The sequence below is a fragment of the Ailuropoda melanoleuca genome, chromosome 2 (assembly GCF_002007445.2).
Source record: "Ailuropoda melanoleuca isolate Jingjing chromosome 2, ASM200744v2, whole genome shotgun sequence".
Taxonomy (NCBI): Eukaryota; Metazoa; Chordata; class Mammalia; order Carnivora; family Ursidae; genus Ailuropoda; species Ailuropoda melanoleuca.
In genome coordinates, this window is record NC_048219.1 from 166861400 (window position 1) to 166884799 (window position 23400).

The 23400-nt window shown below is 36.5% G+C and overlaps 1 protein-coding gene across 1 annotated transcript in view; it reads left to right on the top strand.

Annotated features, from left to right (window-relative positions):
* BMPR2 (bone morphogenetic protein receptor type 2) overlaps window positions 1-23400 on the top strand; it is a 179090-nt gene that overhangs the window by 125520 nt on the left and 30170 nt on the right. The window contains exons 4-7 of the mRNA XM_011224858.3: window positions 13704-13814; window positions 14547-14638; window positions 17358-17588; window positions 18329-18443. Of these exons, the coding sequence (XP_011223160.1) occupies window positions 13704-13814; window positions 14547-14638; window positions 17358-17588; window positions 18329-18443 (549 nt within the window). The remainder of the gene's footprint in view (window positions 1-13703; window positions 13815-14546; window positions 14639-17357; window positions 17589-18328; window positions 18444-23400) is intronic.

Genomic DNA, 23400 nt, shown 5'->3' on the forward strand with positions numbered 1-23400 from the left:
ATCTATGTGTCTGTTTTTGTGCCAGTACCATATATCTTGATCACTACAGCTTTGTAATATAACTTGAAGTCCAGAATTGTGTCTCCAGTTTTGCTTTTCTTTTTCAAGTTTGCTTTGGCTATTTGGGGTCTTTTATGGTTTTTTTTAGTAGTAATTTTTTATTATGTTAGTCACCATACAGTACATCCCCAGTTTTTGATGCAATGTTCCATGATTCATTACTTGCATATAACACCCAGTGCACCATGCAATACGTGCCCTCCTTAATACCCATCACGGCCTATCCCATTCTCCCACCCCCCTCCCCTCTGAAGCCCTCAGTTTGTTTCCTAGAGTCCATAGTCTCCCATGGTTTATTCCCCCTTTTGTTTACCCACCCCTTTCTTCCCTTTCTTCTCCTACCGATCTTACTACTTATGTTCCATAAATGAGTGAAAACATATAATTGTCTTTCTCTGCTTGCCTTATTTCACTTAGCATTATCTCCTCCAGTCCCGTCCATGTTGCAGCAAATGTTGAGAAATCGTTCTTTTTGATGGCTGAGTAATATTCTATTGTATATATGGACCACATCTTCTTAATCCAGTCATCTGTTGAAGGGCATCTCAGCTCCTTCCACAATTTAGCTGTTGTGGACAATGCTGCAATGAACATTGGGGTGCATATGGCCCTTCTCTTCACTACGTCTTTTATGGTTTTATAAAATTTTAGGATTGTTTGTTCTAGCTCTGTTGAAGTATTTTGATAGGGTTTGCATTAAATGTGTAGATTGCTTTGGGTAGTATAGACATTTTAACAATATTTATCCTTCCAGTCCATTAGCATAGGATGTTTTTCCATTTCTTTGTGTCATCTTCAATTTCTTTCATAAGCGTTCTATAGTTTTCAGAGTACAGGTCTTTTACTTCTTTGTTTAGGTTTATTCCTAGGTATCTTACGGTCTTGGGTACAATTGTAAATTGGATCAATTCCTTGATTTCTCTTTCTGTTGCTTCATTATTGGTGTATAGAAATGCCACAGGTTTCCATACATTGATTTTGTATCCTGCGACATTACTGAATTCGTGTATCAGTTTTAGCAATTTTTTGGTGGGGTCTTTTGGGTTTTCTACATAGAGTATCATGTTGTCTGCAAATAGTGGAAGTTTAATTTATTGCTTGCCAGTTTGTATGCCTTTTATTTATTTTTGTTGTCTGATTGCTGAGGCTAGGACTTCTAGTATTACGTTAAATAACAGTGGTGACAGTGGACATCCCTGTCTTTTTCCCCACCATAGAGGAAAAGCTCTCAGTTTTTCCCCATTGAGGATTATATTAGCTGTGGGTCTCTCATAAGGCCTTTCTGATGTTGAGATATGTTCCCTCTATTCTTTTTTTTTTTTTTTAATTTTATTTATTTATTCGACGGAGATAGAGACAGCCAGCGAGAGAGGGAACACAAACAGGGGAGTGGGAGAGGAAGAAGCAGGCTCATAGCAGAAGAGCCTGATGTGGGGCTCGATCCCACAACACTGGGATCACGCCCTGAGCCGAAGGCAGACGCCCAACCTCTGTGCCACCCAGGCGCCCCATGTTCCCTCTATTCTACTTTGTTGAGGTGTTGTTTTTTTTTTCTTTAAGATTTATTACTTTAGAGAGAGAGTGCAATTAGGGGAGGGGTAGAGGGAGAAGTAGAGAACTCAAGTAGACTCCCCGCTGAGTGCGGAACCCCATACAAGGCTCCATCCCATGACCTAGAGATCATGATATGAGCAAAAATCAAGAGTCAAATGCTTAACTGATTGAGCCAGCCAGGTGTCCCTTGTTGAGGGGTTTTATCAAGAATGGATGCTTGGGGCACTTGGGTAGCTCAGATAAGCAGCCTACTCATGATTTCAGCTCAGGTTATGATCTCAGGGTCCTGGGATCCAGCCCTATGTAGGGCTCTTTGCTCAGCATGGAATCTGCTTCTTTCCATCTTCCTCTGCCCCTCCCCCTGCTCTGTCTCATTCTCTCTCTCGAATAAATAAATCAATCTTAAAAATCTTAAAAAAAAAAAAACGGATGCTGGACTTTGTCAAGTGCTTTTTCTGCATCTATTTATGGTTCTTATCATTTCTTTTAATGTGGTATGTCACATTGATTGATTTGTGAATATTGAACCACCTTGCAGTCTAGGAATAAATCCCAGTTGATCATGGTGAATGATTCTTTTAATGTACTATTGGGTTGGATTTGCTGGTATTTTGTTCAGAATTTTTGCATCCACGGTGATCAGGTATATTGGCTTGTAATTCTCTTTTTAGTGTAGTCTTTGTCTGGTTTTGGAAATAATGTATTGGTGGCCTGGTAGAATGAGTTAGGAAGTTTTCCTTCCACTTCTATTTTTTAGAACAATTTGAGAATAATAGGTATTAACTCTTCTTTAAAAGTTTGGTAGAATTCCTCTGGGAAGCCATCAATGTATGTTCTTATGAAGCATGTTTAAATCACACCCTCTACAACTTTTGTTTATGGTTCAACTATCATTTTTAAGACTGGGTGTAACTTTTCTCATCTTTTTAGTGACTTAGAATTTCCTTTTGTAGAAGAGCATATAATAACTGCAGAATATATTGAATTCCACTGTAGAATAAGATGGGTTTTTTGTTTAGATTGCTGGACCCTGTTTTGTTTTTTGTTTTTTTTAATGGGTGCTATCCATAAAGAATTTGATCCCATTATTTTATTTTAAAGATAGGGCCATGCTTGTTAATTATACTGAATAAAATATGGATCTTTTGCAGAAGAAAAGGGACATAATTGTATATTTGGGATGTCAGTCATTATTTTGTATTCTGGAGATGTCATTAACAAAGCTATTAACATAGATAATGCTGAACACGGTGCTATTTGAATAGGCATACACACGAGGAACATTCCTTGATTTACAAAAGCATTTATTCCTTTTGGAATCTGTTGTTTGCAGTTATTCTTGTTGGCTTCATGATCAGCCCCAAGCTTCTCTCATAAACAGCATCCCAGACCTTTTGGTTTCGTATCAGGCTGATCTATCTGCCTCATGGTTTTTCAACAGTCCACAATTATACAAAATCGTTTACATGTACTTAACAACATCTTTTAAGTGGTTTTGTCTCCCTCCCCTTATTTACTTCTGTAGTTCATTCTAAAGAAATCCTTTGATTGTCCTATGTTGATGATTCCTCTGAAATTTAGATAGCCCAGTGCATTTGATTTATTATATACCTGTTTTAGTAATCTTATCTTTTAATATTTTGGAATAATGAGCGAGCAGAGGATGATAGCTTATCTTTTGGGTAAACCTCCTGGCCATTTAATATAAAGTAGGTGACTATGAAATTGCTCTGAAGTTGATAAGATGCCTGTAGCATGTTTATATTTTGTAGACAAAGGAAAGTAAGTTGAAAACTATCATTTTATTACAGTTCGTTTGGCCTAGCGTTTAAGGAAGATTTTTGTTTCTTTAGTAAATCTTATGTTATCAGATACTATAATTTCTAAACTCAGACTTTAAGGGAAGCTGAGGCACCAAAAGTATGATGCTGGAGGATAATTCTTTGTTTTTTATTTAAATTTTTTTGTTTGTTTGTTTGAGTGTAGTTCACACACAATATTAGTTTCAGGTGTTCAACGTAGTGATTTAGATAATTCTTCAATGATAGCAAAGCAGGAACATTTTGTATCCCACTAATAAAAAGGACAACTCATACATGAAAACTGGTACTACACTGTGAATCTGTAGAGAGCAAGAGGTGAGCTCTTCTAAAATGTTGATTGTCGTGATGCCTGGATGGCTCAGTAGGTTAAATGTCTGACTTCGGCTCAGGTCATGATCTCAGGGTCCTGGGATCGAGCTCCATTTTGGGCTCCTTGCTCAGCGGGGAGTCTGCTTGTCCCACTGCCGCACCCCCTGCCCTGTGCTCTCTGTCTCTCAAATAAATAAATAAAATCTTTAAAAAAAAAAATGATGGTTGTTGGTTTTTTTCTGCCTAGAATAAAAATAGTGCATATTAATTGTAGAAAATACGTTTATAAAAATTGCTCAAAATCTTTAACATTTTAGTGCATTTCCTTTTAGTCTTTTTCTGCGCATAAGTATTTTATAGTAAGACATATCATGTAAAACATAGTTTAACACAAAATATCATTAAACCCATGTCAAGAAAGAGAACATCCCAGATGACCCCTGTGTTGAATCTCTTCTTAGTAATATAGCTTTGAATTATATGAGCCAAAAATGGATACAACTAAAAGAATAAATTCTTAATTATAATAGAAGATTTTAACACAACTTCCTAGTAATTGATAAGCAGTTAAAAATTTAATAAACAGAAGATTTGCACTAAGTGAACAGACAGAAAGATGTTCACAAGCTCTTTAAGTCAGTTAAGTATAAACAACAGAAATTGGGGTCTTAAATGATTCTTAATGATATAAGACACTGTTAATTGAAAAGAACCAGACCACAAGGTTGGATATAATAATTACAGTCTTGTTTAAAGTATTCTATGTAGATTGGAAAAATACTTTATTTTTGATTTTAAACACTTTGACTGGGATGTACATCAGTAAGTTTTTTTTGCAATTATCCCTGCTTGGGGTTCACTGATCTTAAATCTGTGGGTGGATGTCTTTCACCAGTTTTGGAATAGTCTTGTGCATTATCTCTTTGAGTGTTTCTTCTATATTATTTCCTGTCTCTCTCTCCTTCTGTGATTCCAATTACATGTATATTAGGCCATTTGATATTGTCTCCTGGATACTGGATTCTCTGTTTTTTCCTCTCTTTTTCTCTTTGTGATATAGTTTGGATAATTTCTGTTGATGTGTATTCAAATTTATTGATTCTTTTGTTGGCGGTGTCTTTTCTGCTGATAATCACATCACAAGAATTCTTTAGGTCTACTACCATACATTTAATTCCTAACATTTCCCTTTGGCTTTTTTCTAATTTCTCTATCTCATCTGACATTTTCCATCTGTTCATTCATGTGTCCACTTTTCCCACTATTTTTTTTTAAAGATTTTTATTTATTAAAGAGAGAGGGAGCACGTGAGCTGAGGGGGAGCAGAGGGAGAGGATGAAACAGACTTCTTGCTGAGGAAGGGACCCCAGTGATGTGGGGCTTGATCCCAGCACCCTGAGATCATGACCCAAGCTGGAGGTAGATGCTTAATTGACTGAGCCACCCAACACCCCTCTACTATGTTTTTAACACATTTATCATAGTTATTTTTTAAGCCTCTGATACTTTCATCATTAGTGGTTGTTTCTGTTGATGACTTCCTTTTTGACATTGAACCATATTTTCTCGCTTCTTCACATCTTTTGACTTTTGGTTGAATAATGAACATTGCAGATAAAAGAAAAGTAGAGTCTAAAATAAATATTTATGTTCAGAAAAGGATATACCCTATTTTGTCAAGCTACTACCATGAGGGGCTAATGAACATAGTCTGTTAGCTGAGCTGTATCTGGGCTTTGTTGTTGCCTCAGTTTGATTCATTTCATTATAGGTTTCAAATGCTTTGAGGGCAGGAAGAACCTTTACCTCAGTAGGGTTTGGGATCTCAGTGTTTATAGGATTTCTCTTAGTTCTCCTTTGCCTTCAGCCTTTGGTAAGCCCTATACTTTGGCATTTCAGGAAAGAGCTCTCTCAACTTTAATAACCCTTGCCTAGCCACAGGTAGACACTGTCTTGTAATCAGTGAAAGCCTGCATGCCCAGAAGTTTTGCTTCAGCTCTCTTGCCCTATTCTCAGACTTTAGCAGGCCTTTTGTACCTACGCATAAGAGGGTTCTCTCAGTTCTTTTGGCCTGCCTCTATTCATACTTGTGAGTACTTGGTAAAGGCCTGTAGAAAAAGAGTTGGTAGGTAACTGCAAGCTCTTTTTGTGTTCACAGCCTCTGGGTATTCTTAGCTGTCATGCTATCTGGTACTCTTATGCTTTAAGAATTTGTTAAATGTTCAACTGTTTCTTCCTACTCATATCTGTGGGTGGTGTCCTCTTCCACTCATTGCATCACCAAGGATAAAGGCAGATTTAGGTCTCTTCTCTCTTAGAAAGGGGTTGTCACATACTAGTGTTTAAATACATTGGTTTCTTTGTGTCCTTAGCTCTTAATGAACTTTAAAGAAAAGGCTATGATTTTGTTGGTTTATTAGGTGTCTTATTAGATGTCTTGACTTATTATTAGGGTGGAAGTAAAATTTGCTTGCATCTTTTTTACCCTAAACAGAATTGGAAGTAACCTTTTTTTGACATTTTAACATATCTGATGTGATATTTCATTTCATCCTATTTAAATAGCCATCAATTGAAAGACTTACCATTGCTTTCCTACCACTAAGAAAAACATTATCAAATAATCGTTTGTCTGATGTATCCCATCTTAAGTGATTTTTAGATGACATACTAAATTTTAAATGGCATATTAAAATTGATTAAATATGGTGTTTGTCATCTGCACACATGTGAACTTGATTGTTATACTGGTAGACTATACACTCCACATCAGCCCCTCAGTGTTTCTGTCAGCAGACCATTTGAGGAAATCATAGTTCTATCATTTGAAAACTCTACATTGGATGGCAAGATACTGATGTTGCTAAGGTATACTGTTGGGTATTTGAAGATTATGTACTTTCTACTTTTGTGTATAGTAGGAAGCTTTTATAATAAAAAGAGTAAAAATAAAACATGCAGTCTCCATTGGCAATTTCTGATATGATCAAGAAAGCATGTGCATTGGGGTACCTGGCTGGCTCTGTCAGTAGAGCATGGGACTCTTGATCTTGTTGTGAGTTCAAACCCCATGTTGAGCATAGAGCTCACTCAAAAGGAAGGTAGGCAGGAAGGAAGGAAGGAAAGGAGGAAGGAAGGGAGAGGAGGGGAAAGAGAGAGAGAAAAGAAAAGAAATGAAAAAAAGAAAAGAAAGAAAAAGAGAGAGAGAAAGAAAAGAAAGAACCTGCATTAAAATTTTCAGAATGGGTGTCAGTGGTTGGGAAGAAAATTCCAGAGATGGTGGTGGAAAGCACTCTTTTAAGAAATGATGGGGCGCCTGTGTGGCTCACTTGGTTAAGTGGCTGCCTTTGGCTCATGTCATGATCCTGGGGTCCTAGGATCAAGCCCCACATCAGGCTCCCTGCTCAGCAGGGAGTCTGCTTCTCCCTTTTCTTGTCCCTCTGCCCTTCCCCCCCACCACTCATGCTCGCTGTCTCTCTCTCAAATAAATAAATAAAATATTTTATTTTATTTACTTTTTAAAAAGATTTTATTTATTTATTCAACAGAGATAGAGACAGCCAGTGAGAGAGGGAACACAGGCAGGGGGAGTGGGAGAGGAAGAAGCAGGTTCATAGCAGAAGAGCCTGATGTGGGGCTCGATCCCAGAACGCCGGGATCACGCCCTGAGCCGAAGGCAGATGCTTAACCGCTTTGCCACCCAGGCGCCCCAATAAATAAAATATTTAAAAAAAAAAAGAAATGGCTGTACTATTCTTCTCAATTATTTTTTTTTTAAGATTTTATGTATTTGAGAGAGAGTGTGCGAGCGAGTGAGAGAGAGCATGAGTGTGGGAGGCAGCGGGAGAGTGAGGAACGGACTCCCAGCTGAGCAGGGAGCCTGGCACAGGGCTCTATCCCAGGACCCTGCGATCATGACCTGAGCCAAAGGCAGACACTTAACTGATTGAGCCACCCAGGCACCCTTCAATTATGTTTTTAATGGCACAAAAGAAAGAATGTGTATAGAGTCATTATATTGCCTACCTGAAACTAATATAATGTTATATGTCAATTATATGTAAATTTATAAAAAGAGAAATGTATGGACAACAGAACATAGATGTTAGATTCAAAAAGAGATTCAGAAAAATCAGACTCTGAAAAAGTTATAAGGATACCTAGGCCAATTTATTTTTACTCTCTTTTTAACGTTCACATAAATTGATTTGAAAAATCTATGACTAGATAATCTAAAGGAGTTGTTTCACTAAGTATAGTTTGAGTGATAGTTTAAGCAGCATAATTTTTAGTACAGTATTTCTTCTTTCTTCTGAATAAAAAAAATGTAAGTACCATATAGTTAACATTTGTAGTGTGTTCAAGATACTGCTCTTCTTCATAGACTATGAAAAAAATATCTGTTGCTTAAATCAGTGACAAAAACAACTTTTTAAGTGGGAACATTTCTGGAAACCTTACTATTTATATTTATTATCACATAATTGTATCCTTTTTATAGATGTTTTGGTAATGCTAAAATCACTAGTAACAAGAAAAAGAGAGTAGGAAAATTATCATTCCTATTTTGTAATAGAAGTTTGATAGAATTAAAATACACATCACTTTAGCTTTATACAGTATTTTCATAAGAATCTCTAACCTAGAAGGCTAAATCTTAATGTAATATCCTTAAAAATTTACATATTTGTGTCAAACATTCTGTACTTTTTAAAATATATACAGTGGTATTTTAGGATAGAAAATGTATGCTTTGTAACATTTTTAATTTCAATTTGTAATGTAAACTAAAGAACATTAAAGTTTTAAATTATTAAAATTTAAAAGTGTGTACATAGTTCAGAAATTAAAAATAGACTTTTAAAATAAAATTAGATTTCTTATAACTTCTTATTTCTGATTGAATTTAAAGTACACTTTTCAAATAAGTAGTGTAGTTTAATTCTTTGGGGAATTACAACATTGGCTATTCATTTGTAGAGATGCTTTTTCCATAATGTCACATTACTATTACAATTTTCAATATTTCATCTTTATTTTCTTATACAGTAGACACAGATTCTTTTTTATTAACATATATATTTGAATTACACAAGAAAATTAAAACCCATTTAAAATGCAGCCTTTCTGATTTGAAAATAGCAAAACTTTTTGTCTTTTTTAAAAAGATTTTATTTATTTGAGAGAGAGAGAAAGTGCACAAGTGGGGGGGGGCAAGAGCAGAGGGCGAGGGAGAAGCAGGCTCTCCGCTGAGTAGGAAGCCTGATGCGGGACTTGATCCCAGAACCCTGGGATCGTGAACTGAGCCATAGGCAGATGCTTAACTGACAGAGCCACCCAGGTGCCCCAAAACTTTGTGTCATAGGACTTGTGAATATTTTTGATCCAGTTAAAGAGCAGCCTTACTATATGAAAAATCTAAGTGTATTTTGTCTGTTCACACTGGTAAAATTGGGGACAATTTTTTAATGTTAACTGGATGAAATTGTATTTAATTGTGTGTGTGTGCGTGCGTGTGTGTGCGTGTGTGTGTGTGTATATATATATATGTATTTATATATATTTTTTTAAATAATAAAACCTGGGGCACCTGGGTGGCTCAGTCATTAAACGTCTGCCTTCGGCTCAGGGCGTGATTCCGGTGTTCTGGGATCGAGCCTCACATCAGGCTCCTCTGCTGGGAGCCTGCTTCTTCTTCTCCCACTCCCCCTGCGTGTGTTCCCTCTCTTGCTGGCTATCTCTCTCTGTCAAATAAATAAATAAAATCTTAATAAATAAGTAAATAATAAAACCTAGTGATTTCCTAAGCTTCTACCTTAGGAAACTAGAAAAAGAGGAGCAAATTAAATCCAAAATAAGCAGAATAAAAGTTAGATCAGAAGCAATTAAGTTGAGGGACGCTTGGGAGTTCAGTCGGTTAAGCATCTGCCTTCGGCTCAGGTCACAATCCCAGGGTCCCAGGTTCGAGTTGCACATCAGGCTCCTTGCTCAAAGGGAGCCTGCTTCTCCCTCTGCCTGCTGCTCTCCCTGCTTGTGCTCTCTTGCTCTCTCTCTGACAAATAAAAAAAATTGTTTAAAATAGGAAATTAGGGGCGCCTGGGTGGCACAGCGGTTAAGCGTCTGCCTTCAGCTCAGGGCGTGATCCCGGCGTTCTGGGATCGAGCCCCACGTCAGGCTCTTCCACTATGAGCCTGCTTCTTCCTCTCCCACTCCCCCTGCTTGTGTTCCCTCTCTCGCTGGCTGTCTCTATTTCTGTCAAATAAATAAATAAAATCTTAAAAAAATAAAATAAAATAGGAAATTAATAGAGAAAAATAAATAAAACCAAAAGCTTGCTTTTTTTAAAAGATTGGTAAAATTGATAAATATCTAACCAAGCTATCAAGAAAAAAAGAAATGTTACTAATAATCAGAAATGAAAGAAAAGTTATCAGTACAGATTACATGAGCATTAAAAGGGTAATTAAAGGATATTATGAATAACGCTATGCCCACAAGTTTTGTAACCAATTCTTTGAAGTACATACATCTACCAAAACTCACACAGGGAGAAATATATAATCTGAAGAGGCATTATCTATTGGAGAAATTTAATCAATAATAACCTTCTAAAACAGAAAGCACCAGGCTCAGGTGGTTTACTGTTGAAGTCTAGCAAACATTTAAAAAAAGAAATGATGCCAGTTCTTTAAATCGCTTTCAGAAAACCGAAGCAGAGGGAACCCTTCCTAACTTATTCTGTGAGGCCAGCACTACCCTCATCCCAAGACAATGAAAAGACAAGCCATACTAGGATAGAATATTAGCAAAACATATATCAAAGATTTGTATCCAAAATACACAAAGAACTGTTAACAGCAGGGAAACAAACAGCTCAAGTGGGTAAAGGAATTGAACAGACACCTCACCAAAGAAGATAGACAGATGATGGATAAGCATATGAAAGCATGCTCAATATCATGTCACTAGAGTATTGCAAATTAAAACGAGGTATCTGTTTTTAAAAAAAACCCATTAGAATGGCTAAAATCCAAAACTGTCAACACCTAATGCTAGCAAGGGTGTGGAGCAACAGGAGCTCCCATTCATTGCTGGTAGGAATGCAAAATGGCATAGTCAATTTGGAAGACAGTTTGATGGTTTCTTACAAAGCTGAGCATAGGCTTACCATATAGCCCAGCAGTCCTACCTCCACCCAAATGAGTTGAAAACTTATATCTACACAAAAATCTGCATGCAGGGGTGCCTGGGTGGCTCAGTCATTAAGCATCTGCCTTTGGCTCAGGGCGTGATCCCAGAGTCCTGGGATCGAGCCCTGCATCGGGCTCCCTGCTCCGCTGGGAGCCTGCTTCTTCCTCTCCCACTCCCCCTGCTTGTGTTCCCTCTCCCGCTGGCTGTCTCTCTCTCTCTGTCAAATAAATAAATAAAAATCTTTTTTAAAAAAATCTGCATGCAAATGTTTATAGCAACTTTATTCATAGCTGCCAAAATTGAAAGAAACCAAGGTGTCTTTCAGTAGGTGGGTGGATACATGATGGTACATCCATGCCATGGAATATCATTCACTGATAAAAAGCAATGAACTATTTAGCCAAAAGACATGGGGGAACCTTATATGCATATTATTGAGTGAATTTGAAGCTAGTCTGAAAAGGCTACATAGTGTACTATTTCAACTATATGAAATTCTGGGAAAGGCAAAAACTATAGACACAGTAAAAATACCAGTTGCCAGACAGTGGGAGGTGGAGTTGGGGAATGAATAGGTGGAGCACAGGATGCTTTTAGGTTAGCAAAACTATTCTGTATGATACTGTAATGGTGAATACATGGCACTATGCATCTGTTAAAACCCATAGAACTATACAACACAAAGAGTGAAAGCTAATGTAAACTATGGACTTTAGTTAATGTATCAGTAATGGTTCATTAGTTGTAACAAATATACTGCACTCTACCAGTCTGCTCCAGCAGTAGGGGAGGAAAAATAATTTTTCTTCTACCCTTCTAGGTTCTTGGCTGAGAGAATATACCCCTATACCCCCATAATAAAAAGACAGTATAACAGGTTTAATAACTTCCTGCATACATGGGAGACATCCAGGAAAACTGAGTAATTCTCTGAAATGGCCCAAGTCGCCACCCTAAATACTATCTCCAGTTAAGCTAAAAGAAGGGGGTGGAGAGGGGGTTAAGGTAAGACCAGTTATGGTAGGTTACTAGGAGAAGCACAGTAAACAAGTGTATGTTTGCTGTGCAGATTTAAGTCCATGTCTTCTCTATTGATAAAGTTTTCTGGAGTTTTAGTTATTTTCCTCTTCCTAGTACAGAGAGGGAGACACCTTACAAATGGAGATTTTTCTTATAAATGTAAATGTCTGTTATAAAAGGGTAACTTCTACTTGTTTTTCAGAGCTTCTTCTTTGTCTGGTGTTCCTTAAAAATAACCAGCTCAAGATAATCATGCCAAAGAGGCTTATTTTGGGGTTCTATGTTCTTTTTTTTTTTAAGATTTTATTTATTTATTCAACAGAGATAGAGACAGCCAGCGAGAGAGGGAACACAAGCAGGGGGAATGGGAGAGGAAGAAGCAGGTTCATAGCAGAAGAGCCTGATGTGGGGCTTGATCCCATAACGTCGGGATCACGCCCTGAGCCGAAGGCAGACGCTTAACTGCTGTGGCACCCAGGTGCCCCAGGGGGTTTTTATATTCTGCTACCCTTCACAGCCACAGCAAAATAGAAGCGACCGTGTGGTTTAAACAACAGAAATTTATTTTCTCAGAATCCTGGAGGCTGGAAGTCCAGGATTAGGGTGCCAGCATGGCTGCGTTGTGTTGAGAACTCTCTTCCTGGCTTGGAGATGGCTGCCTTCTCACTGTTTCCTCACATGGTAGAGACAGACAGAAAGCAAGCCCTCTGACAGCTCTTCCTGTTGAGGGCACTAATCCTATCATGAAGTCCCCACTCCCTTGACCTCATCTAAACCTCATCCCAAAGCACCCATCTCGAAAATCATCACATTGTGGGTTAATGCTTCAACATATGAATTTTAAGGGATCACAGTTCAGTCCATAGTACGTTTTGTTTATTCATTCATTGGTTTATGAACATTGTGTTGTTTCCACATTGGGTTGTTGTAATTAGTGGTGCCATGAAAATTCCTGTAGAAGTGTTTTTTTAAACACTTGTTTTCAGTTCTTTGGGGTGTATGCCCAGGAGTGGAATTGCTAGGTCTTATGGTAATTCTATGTTTAACTTTTTGAGGAACTTCAGGAATGTTTTGCACTGCAGCTACACCATTTACATTCCCACCAGCAACATAAAAGAGTTTTAATTTTTCTATATTCTTGCCAGTCTGGGTTGTTTTTTTTTTTAAATTATAGCCATCCTAGTATGTGTGGCTTGATATCACATGGTAAATGAGTTTTTAAGTGTAGCTTTCTTCCTATAATTTATTTTGTATGTTAGAAGTAGGTACAATTATCATTATGTTGAAGTTTCTATTAAAATCCAGTAAAGGTACTGTAGATTAAAAGATTATTACATATATTGCTGAGTGCTGAGAAATATACAAATGAGAAAACTTAAAGATTAGGAAAGTCAATTTGCTAAATGCCACTGAGAGAGTGGTGTTGAATCAAGATTTAAAACCAAATGTGATTCCGAAGACTGTTCTCTTAAATATTCTATTATTCTGCCTATGCTGTTCCATAATATAGTTGATATTTCAATAATAAGCACAACCAGCAGGTGTTTCAGTGTTGTAAATCTATATAAGATCATTTATATGATTAAAAATATATAATTTGTAATATCACAGATTTATTAATTTTTAATTTCCTTTGATGCAAAAACATTGCTGATTTGACTATATATATTGATACAGCCTTTCTGTCAGTATTTAATAAAATACTGAAAAAAAGATGACTATGTTTTTAAATTTGTTTTATTTTAGGTCCACCTCATTCATTTAACCGAGATGAGACAATAATCATTGCTTTGGCATCAGTCTCTGTATTAGCTGTTTTGATAGTTGCCTTATGCTTCGGATACAGGATGCTGACAGGTAAAAATATCACTGTTTGTTCTATTGTTTATTAAATATACGATTTAATCAGAATCAATTTTCTCCTTTTTTAGAATCTCTGTGCTCCCATTCTTCTCTCTTAACAACCTTTTTTTCCTAGTTTTTATGAAAAGTTTCAAAAATATCCAAAATACCTCTCACCCATCTTCAATGATTATCACATCTGTATAACATCCATAGTCCTGCTCACCACATCCTTCTGTGGTAGTGGGTTATTTTGAAGTAAATCACATACATCATTTATCTGTAAAAAACTTTTAATATTATTTCTGAAATATACGGACTTAAAATGTATATAACCACAATACCATTTTCACATCTAAAAAAATAAATAAATAATTCTTTGGTATCACCAACTGTCTAGTCAGTCCTACTGAACTTTAGGTTTGATGAGCTTTTTAGGAAATCAGTACCCATTCATACATTTGAATAACTTTAATAAAACATTTAATGTTTCTGCAATATTTTAAACAAGGTTTGTGTTGGACCTATCTCCCAAAATTCAGCTTTAATATTATTATTCATCATTCATCTTCATTTATAGGTGATTCTTAGTTTAGTAAATAGTTTTACTCTTAGTGACGTTGGGCATAAATCTAGCCGCCTACCCATTTGTAGCTCTTCTTTTTAACTGAAATATAATAAAAATTGTAATAAAGATCTTCATTTTATTGAACCATACATTAGTAACTTCTTTTTCTATTCTTACAGGAGACCGTAAACAAGGTCTTCACAGTATGAACATGATGGAGGCAGCAGCATCAGAACCCTCTCTTGACCTAGATAATCTGAAACTGTTGGAGGTAAGATTGCTCTTAGATATTATAGGCTGTTCTTTCTGCTGTCATAGTATATCTGAGACAGTAACTTTATTCACTTACTACATCATTCATCCATTTATTCCACGAACATTTATTAACTAGCAGTTTGGTGCCAAGGCCTATTCTAAGCACTGAGAATATAGGTGAACAGTACAGATAGTCCCCTTGAGGCTTGTATTCTGTTTTGTTTTGTTTTTTTTAAGATTTATTTATTTATTGAGAAAGAGAGGGCAGGGGGAGGGACAGAGGGAGAGGAGAGAAAGAATCTCCAGCAGACTCTCACTGAGCACAGAGCCCCATGCACTGTGGGGCTCCATCTCAGGACCCTGAGATCATGACCTGAGCAGAAATCAAGAGTCAGCCAGCTGCTTAACTGACAGCCACCCAGGCTCTCCTTGAGGTTTATATTCTAGTGGGAAAAGGGTCTACAAACAGTTTTTTTTTTTTTTTAAAGATTTTATTATTTATTCGACAGAGATAGAGACAGCCAGTGAGAGAGGGAACACAAGCAGGGGGAGTGGGAGAGGAAGAAGCAGGCTCATAGCAGAGGAGCCCGACGTGGGGCTCGATCCCATAACGCCGGGATCACGCCCTGAGCCGAAGGCAGACGCTTAACCGCTGCGCCACCCAGGCGCCCCTACAAACAGTTTAAAAAATAAATTTATATTATTTCTGGTAGTAGTAAGTGCTGTAGAGAAAAGTAAAGCAGATAAGAAGATAAGAAAAATCGGAAAGGGAGTTTTAGTAAAGAGTATACTTAGAAAGGAGATGATCTTTGAGTACAGACTGCAACAATATGGGAATAAAGATGTGAAATTCTGAGAAGAATGTGCTTTCAAGCAATCCATAGTATATGCCTAATGAATATTCCTTGTCTGTGCATATATTATGTATTTTTATAGGTACATAAAACTGTTCTATATTATGTTGAATTTAATTTTCATTTGGTAATATCTCAGAACCTATGTTAAAGTCTTAGCATGATGAATATTTTTATGATCTTTACTAGAATAAATAAACTATGATCCCCAAACTAGAGACTGTTAAATAATAAATATGGTAGATTTGATTATATAAAACATTTTAGGAACCTTCTGTTTAGGAGAAAAATATAATACACAAAGTTAAAAGATTCCAAAAAGCATTTCAGCACATGAAAAAGAATTGTTCAAGAGCTGGTATAAATCAATAGAAGAAACAATCCATAAAAAAATGGAAAAAACATGAAGTGCCAATTCACAAAAGAATTAAATGTAGCTTTTAAATGTATAATAAGATGTCCAATTTACTAAATTGAAAAAAAATACTAATTAAAACCATAGGATATTATCCTCGACTGAGTAAAACACTCCCAAACATTACTGATTTAACTGTATATTGATACAACCTTTCTAAAGGGCATTCTATGTATCTGTTAAATTTTAACCTAGAAATAGTGAGTGAGGGGCGCCTGGGTGGCACAGCGGTTAAGCGTCTGCCTTCGGCTCAGGGCGTGATCCCAGCGTTATGGGATCGAGCCCCACGTCAGGCTCCTCCATTATGAGCCTGCTTCTTCCTCTCCCACTCCCACTGCTTGTGTTCCCTCTCTCGCTGGCTGTCTCTATCTCTGTCGAATAAATAAATTAAAAAAAAAAAAAAGAAATAGTGAGTGAACTGTAATAAAAGTCCTTAAATAAATGATGGTAAGTCCTTGACATGTTTCAGTAAAGTGAAAGAAATCTCCGGAAGCCAAAAATGAAGAGAATGAGTTGCATTTTGCTGAATTTATTTTTTTTATTGTGTCCTGGCTATTAAGAATGTTATAGTGTAGATACCCTGTGTTCTGTTAGGCTATTCTAAAGTGTGTTTATTTACATTGTTTGTTGTAATAGGCTGTTAACTTGGTTGGATATGCTGCAAACTCATCTCTTAGGCAGAAGCTCAAATCTTAGTGCAGTTGTTTTATCTTTAGCTAGAATTGGTCTCATGTCTTCATTGGGTTTCCCCCTCTCTCACTCTCTTTTGTGGAATTCTCCCCTCACTTTACAGAATCTGTGGTTGCCCTTAATTCTGTCTTCTGGTTTCTAGGGCCAGAAAGATTATGGATTTTCTATTACAGTTCTAGCTCCACTGCGCAGTGTTCATTTCAGCCTGCTCTCAGGCTAAAGTGCTATAAAAATGGGTAGTTCATGCTATAGCATTCCTTTCTAAGTGTTGACTCCCAGAATCTACTTCCTTTTGTTCATTCTCTAGCACTTTTAGATTTCTTTTTAAAATTTTGTTCAGGGGCGCCTGGGTGGCTCAGTTGGTTAAACGTCTGCCTTCGGCTCAGGTCATGATCCCAGGGTCCTGAGATTGAGCCCCACGTTGGGCTTTCCTGCTCAGCATGGAGTCTACTGGTCCCGCTCCCTCTGCCCTTCCGTCCACTGGTGCTCCCATTCTCTGTGTCTCTCTGTCTCTCAAATAAATAAAATCTTTTTTAAAAAATTAAAATGAAATTTTGTTCAGAGTTCATAGTTGTTATCTGTGGGAGGGCTGGGTCTGGTAGGAGATTCCTGAGCCATATGAGATGTGGAATTTATTAGTTTCTTGACAATGGAGTAATTTAAACTATAAGCAGTAGAGAGCTATGGTCTACATTTGAATTATGCTTTTCTAGAAAATTTGATTTTTCAGTTGTGATATGAATTAATACCTTGCTTTCTTCAAAACAAATTTACAGCTGATTGGCCGGGGTCGATATGGAGCAGTATATAAAGGTTCCTTAGATGAGCGTCCAGTTGCTGTAAAAGTGTTTTCCTTTGCAAACCGTCAGAATTTTATCAATGAGAAGAACATTTACAGAGTGCCTTTGATGGAACATGACAACATTGCTCGCTTTATTGTTGGAGATGAGAGAGTTACTGCAGATGGACGCATGGAGTATTTGCTTGTGATGGAGTATTATCCCAATGTAAGTTCTTTATAAAGATTAAAGTGACATTTATATTAGCTGTCAATCAGATTTTCAGGACTACTGTTCTGTAAAGCATTCGTAGTTTGCAACTGGTTATTAATGGTCTGCAGTGAGATAAGGATCTCACATCAGAATGTGAATCAACTAAGTAACTAGTTAACTGTTTAGTTCATCTGTTTGTGTCTGTCTCTTTCTCCCTCTCAGCAAGACTTTCTTGATGAAGGAAACAGTGTTTTGATTGACATTCATTCTGGTGCAAGCTCCTTATCCATGTCTGGTTATAAATAGTTTGTGGGTGAGCACCTTGAGTAACACTGACACATATATATTTATGAAAGCTTTCTGTTTTGTACTTGTAAAACAAAAAAATATAATTTGTATTTGTACTGATGAGAGATACATTGTGAAGAAAGAGTCTAAAAGACTCTTTTTTCTATCTTAATTTGATAAATCAAAGGAGCATTTAATATGAAATAATCATTTATACTTTTCAGTGTTGGAGAAATAAAAACTAATAATGTTTAAATTATCCTTTCATCCTCTCCTCCCCCTCTACTCACAGAAATGTCTCTTTTGAGATTTTGAAATGTCATAGTTCATTGGATCTTCATGGAATCCTAACCTGCTTAAATACTTTATAAGGCTGCTCCTAATTTATCTCCTCATGTTACAAGTAAATTAATTCCTTTTTTTTTTTTTTTTTTTTTTGTATGTGTGGATTTTTTCCTTTATTATAGGGATCTCTGTGCAAGTATTTGAGTCTCCATACAAGTGATTGGGTCAGCTCTTGCCGTCTGGCTCATTCTGTGACTAGGGGACTGGCTTATCTTCATACAGAATTGCCACGAGGAGGTAAGACAATGAATAGAAGATGGAATGGCACCCACATGGGGTCAAAATTCACAAAGGGAAATGTTATTCATATCTTCAAACTAAGAGTATATTTTATTTAGTAGCAGATTTATTATTAACCAGTTGTTTGAATGATCTGGCATGAGGAAATGGATTTGAAATGTAATAGGAAGAATAAGAAAAAGAACTTAAAGACTCTGGAGAGGTCATGGAGCTCATTGAGATGTTCTTTTGAGTCTAGTGGTTCACAGACCCTTTAAAGTCCATCTGTGGACTTACGTTAAAAACCTCTTAGGCTATACTACATTTCTTTGCATTTCTTTGCTTATTTTTTTCACTTTATTTTTTTTATAATAATTTTTTATTATGTTATGTAAAGTTCCATGATTCATCACTTGCTCTTTGCTTATTTAAATGAAATATAGTGCATTGCCAATTCTTTACTTTTAACATCATATAGATCTTTATTCTGCTATTGGTTGGTCTTGAGTATAAAACCTATGTGTATCTTTTTATAATTCAGTGTTTCTCTTGGCTAGAATTAGGTTAGTCAAATCTGTCAGGGGGAGAAATAACAGGCTTCAATAAGAATGAAAATTTTTTTTTTCTCATGTAAGAATTTAGAGAGAGACAATCTAAGATTGGTTTGGTAACACCATGGTATTATTGGAGCCTTATTATTATTTCCTCCATCATTCTTTATATATGCAAGGTCACCTCATTGTCCATCATGCTATATATATGCTAATCATAGGGAAAAGAAAAGGAAGGTAGAGGAATTGTACCCTTCTGCCTCCAGAAGTCCTACTCTTATGTTTTATTTTCCAGAACTTAGTTCATGCTTAACTAGCACACTTACCTGCAAGAGATGCTGAAAATACAGTTGATGTTGTTATTGTTGTTTTTAAGCTGGCTGTGTTGTGTCTCAAAGAATATTGGCTTCTGTTACCGAGTAGAAAGAGGATAATGCATAGTGGGGACTTCAGAACTGTGTGGTTGTGTTCTTTGCCATAACTACAGTTTTCTTCAGCATCTGTGTGCGTTTTTGCAGGGTGTTCAAAGCATCTCTTTAATACATTTACTGTCTTATTTTGTTTCAAAATACACATGACATTACAGGCTGCTCTAAATTAGCTTTGCTTCAAAAATCAGTCTTCGTGCTTTCTCAAGCTTTCATGCCTTACGGGATTTTCTTGTCATACTATCGCCCAGAATATTGTTTTTCCAGTTTCTCTGACCTCTGTAGATAAGAGAATCGTTAATATATCAATTTCTTAGATCTTTGTTCCATTGTGTAATAGCATGGATCTTCTTTTCTAGCTGCTACTTCATATATAAATAATTTCTCCTGAATAATTTATCACTTCATTTATCTTGACATCTTGCTTTTCCTGAATACAGAATTGACCAATGTTGTTGCCTATGTGAGCAATTTGATGTACTTTTTCTAGTGCTTTAGCACATTAACCATTTGGACTATGTTTCCTTACTCTTCAATATTATTATAATTCGTTTAAAGAGCTAGCTTAGCACAGAATTTAAAATACCATCCTAATCCTCCTTTTCAAGACTTGCATTATTTAGCAAGTTTTCAAGTCAAACATTGGATGAAAAGAATGATTGCCATCAAATAAGAGTTTTATTTAATGTAGATGTTACTCTCAAAATATTACCTAATATTATCATTTAAACTAGTTAACGTTTTTTAGAAACTGAGTATATATATGCTATTGCAAAAAAAATAAGTGTAGTAGCTATTTGATTTTTAAAATATTGGAAATATGCTATATTATTTTAAAACATTTAAAGTGTTATTTTACTTTTTTTCAGAGAATGGTATTTTTTCCAGAGTCTTTTTATGTAATTTGCTGTTTGGCATAGAAATTTTATAGTAAGGAATAATACTATTATCATTTTATTCAGCTGTTTTTTGCTTCAGAATAAATAAGGAGGAGTTGAACCTGTTTATTTATTTGTAATTGTCTTTCTTATGAATTTTTTCCTGAGAATGTCAATGAAACTTGTTACCATACTTGCCCCAGAAAAGTCTCTAACAAAGAAAGAACATATATAGATCACTCAAATATAAACAGAAAATTACTATTAACTACGTAAATCCTTCCAGGTCCTTTCTGTGTGTGTGTGTGTGTGTGTGTGTGTGTGTGTGTGTAAATATCCACGGACAATTTTTTGTTCAGGTTTTATTTTTTGACAATTGAAATAATATTATGTCCTGCTTTTCTTTGAGATACTTGCCTTGTACAGTGCGGCTGCCCAGGGCAAAATCATTGTATATTTTGCTCCTTTCTCTTCAACCCCCACCCCAAAATAAAAAGGATTAAAAGGTATACCGAGGAGAACTTTAAGGGAAAAAGTCTCTCAGTGGGCAGTCTGTAGTTCTACCTCTTGAACTGGTGATAAATCCTAATCTTGTTTCCTCTCTTCCTTCTCTTCCCTCCGTTACCTCTTTTGCTCCCCTGCTCCATTTCTTTTTTTCCCCCCCTCATTATATAGTAGAAGAAAGTACTACCCTGTTTTCCTCTCTGGCTGTCTCACCGACTCGTTAGTTGCCCATTCTCCCCATAATTTGCCTGGTTTCCCTAAGTATGAGATCTTTTAGTTTAAGTAATGATTTGGGATTAATATGTAAACATTTTCCAAATATAGAAACATTTTTATACCTATAAATTTCTTATATAAATATCACCTCGAGATTATACCATATATACTAGTATTCTGGTTTTATGCAGAATAAGAAATGCAACTGTTTTAGGGTTCGAGCGAGTGATGTTAGTACAAGCTTTAGAAAGCTGGACCATGAACTGAAAGGGGAGAAAATGAGCAGGAAAGATCAATGGTAACTACTATTTTTCCTCCAATTGTGCTGTCGCTCTTATTTTATTTTATTTTATTTTATTTTATTTTATTTTATTTTATTTTATTTTTTAAAGATTTTATTTATTTATTTGACAGATAGAGACAGCCAGCGAGAGAGGGAACACAAGCAGGGGGAGTGGGAGAGGAAGAAGCAGGCTCACAGCGGAGGAGCCTGATGTGGGGCTCGATCCCATAACACCGGGACCATGCCCTGAGCCGAAGGCAGACACTTAACCGCTGTGCCACCCAGGCGCCCCTATTTTATTTTTTTATAACAAAGAAATTATTATCCTCTTTTTCGTTTCATTGTTGGTGAAATTGCAGTCTAATATTCATTAATGAGAGTAATGTCTAAATGCTGAGCCTATTTGTGCCTAAATATAAATACTCAATAAACTTATCATTGACTTTGTTCCGATTGCTCTGGTTCTTTGTATACCTAGACAGTTACTTTAAACTTCAGAAATAATGGTATAGAATTTTTTTCAATTCAAGAACTATAGTTGTTGTTGTTTTTAAAGATTTTATTTATTCATTTGAGAGAGAGAGAGAGCACAAGCAGGGGGAGAGGCAGAGGGAGAAGCAGACTTCCCACTGAGCTGGGAGCCCAACATGGGGCTCCATTCCAGGACCTGGAGATCATGACCTGAGCCAAAGGCAGCACACTTAACCATCTGAGCCACCCAGGCACCCCAAGAGCTATAGTTTTACTTAATAATATTTACATAAGTTTTCTTTATAGAGAGGAAAAAAATATATTATGCTTTTTGTGAGGCGGCTTAAGTTAAATACATTCTTTCAGTCAGAAAGCATTTATTGCGTACCAACCCTTTCGAATTCAGGTAAAACGTGTTCTCTTTCTGCCTTCATGGCGCATATAGTTTAGTGATAATAGAATGAGTATTATAGTGCTTTGTTCTCTGTAAAATCAGAAAATAGGTTTTCATATCTTGCTGAGAGATAGCAGCTCCTTTACTCATTCTCCAGGTCCATTGTAAAACTATCCCTAGTTTGATTTGAAGAACTGAGGTGGGCTTAGAGCCAGGGCTAAACCTGAGGGCAGAACTGGGATGTTCCATCATAGGTTTAAACTGTTAAGCCATAGGAAAATGGTATAACATACGTATACAGATTTTGGAGCCGTCTCAGTTTTTCATTGATATTATTTTAGACAAGCTGACTTTTTGATTGTTTATACTAAATATTTCTTTCTTTATTGCCTCCTCTTGCTACCCTAGAAATAAAGAGAAAGAAACAAGTGTGTGTTAAAATTAGAAGCAATGGCATGTTAGCTATACATTGCAGTTAAATATTTAAAGCTTAATTAATTATATGTGCAACAGTAGTTTATGTTGTAAAATATAGTGAAAATAGTAACAGTTGTGAGTTGAAACTTTGCTTTCTTTTTTTTTAATAATATTTTTTTATTATATTATGTTAGTCACCATGCAANTTAGTCACCATACAGTACATCCCTAGTTTTTGATGTAAAGTTCCATGATTCATTACTTGCGTATAACATCCAGTGCACCATGCAATACATGCCCTCCTTAATACCCATCACCAGCCTATCTCATTCCTCTACCCCCCTCCCCTCTGAAGCCCTCAGTTTGTTTCCCAGAGTCCCTAGTCTCTCATGGTTCATTCCCCCTTCTGTTTACCCCCCTTTCTTCTTCCCTTTCTTCTCTTGNTACCGATCCTCCTAGTTCTTATGTTCCATAGATGAGAGAAATCATATGATAATTGTCTTTCTCTGCTTGACTTATTTCGCTTAGCATTCTCTCCTCCAGTCCCGTCCATGTTGCAGCAAATGTTGAGAATTCGTTCTTTCTGATAGCTGAGTAATATTCCATTGTATATATGGACCACAGCTTCTTAATCCAGTCATCTGTTGAAGGGCATCTCAGCTCCTTCCACGATTTAGCTATTGTGGACAAAGCTGCTATGAACATTGGGGTGCATATGGCCTTCTCTCCACTATGTCTGTATCTTTGGGTTAAACACCCAGTAGTGCAATGGCTGGATCATAGGGTAGCTCAATTTTTAACTTCTTAAGGGACCTCCACACTGTTTTCCAGAG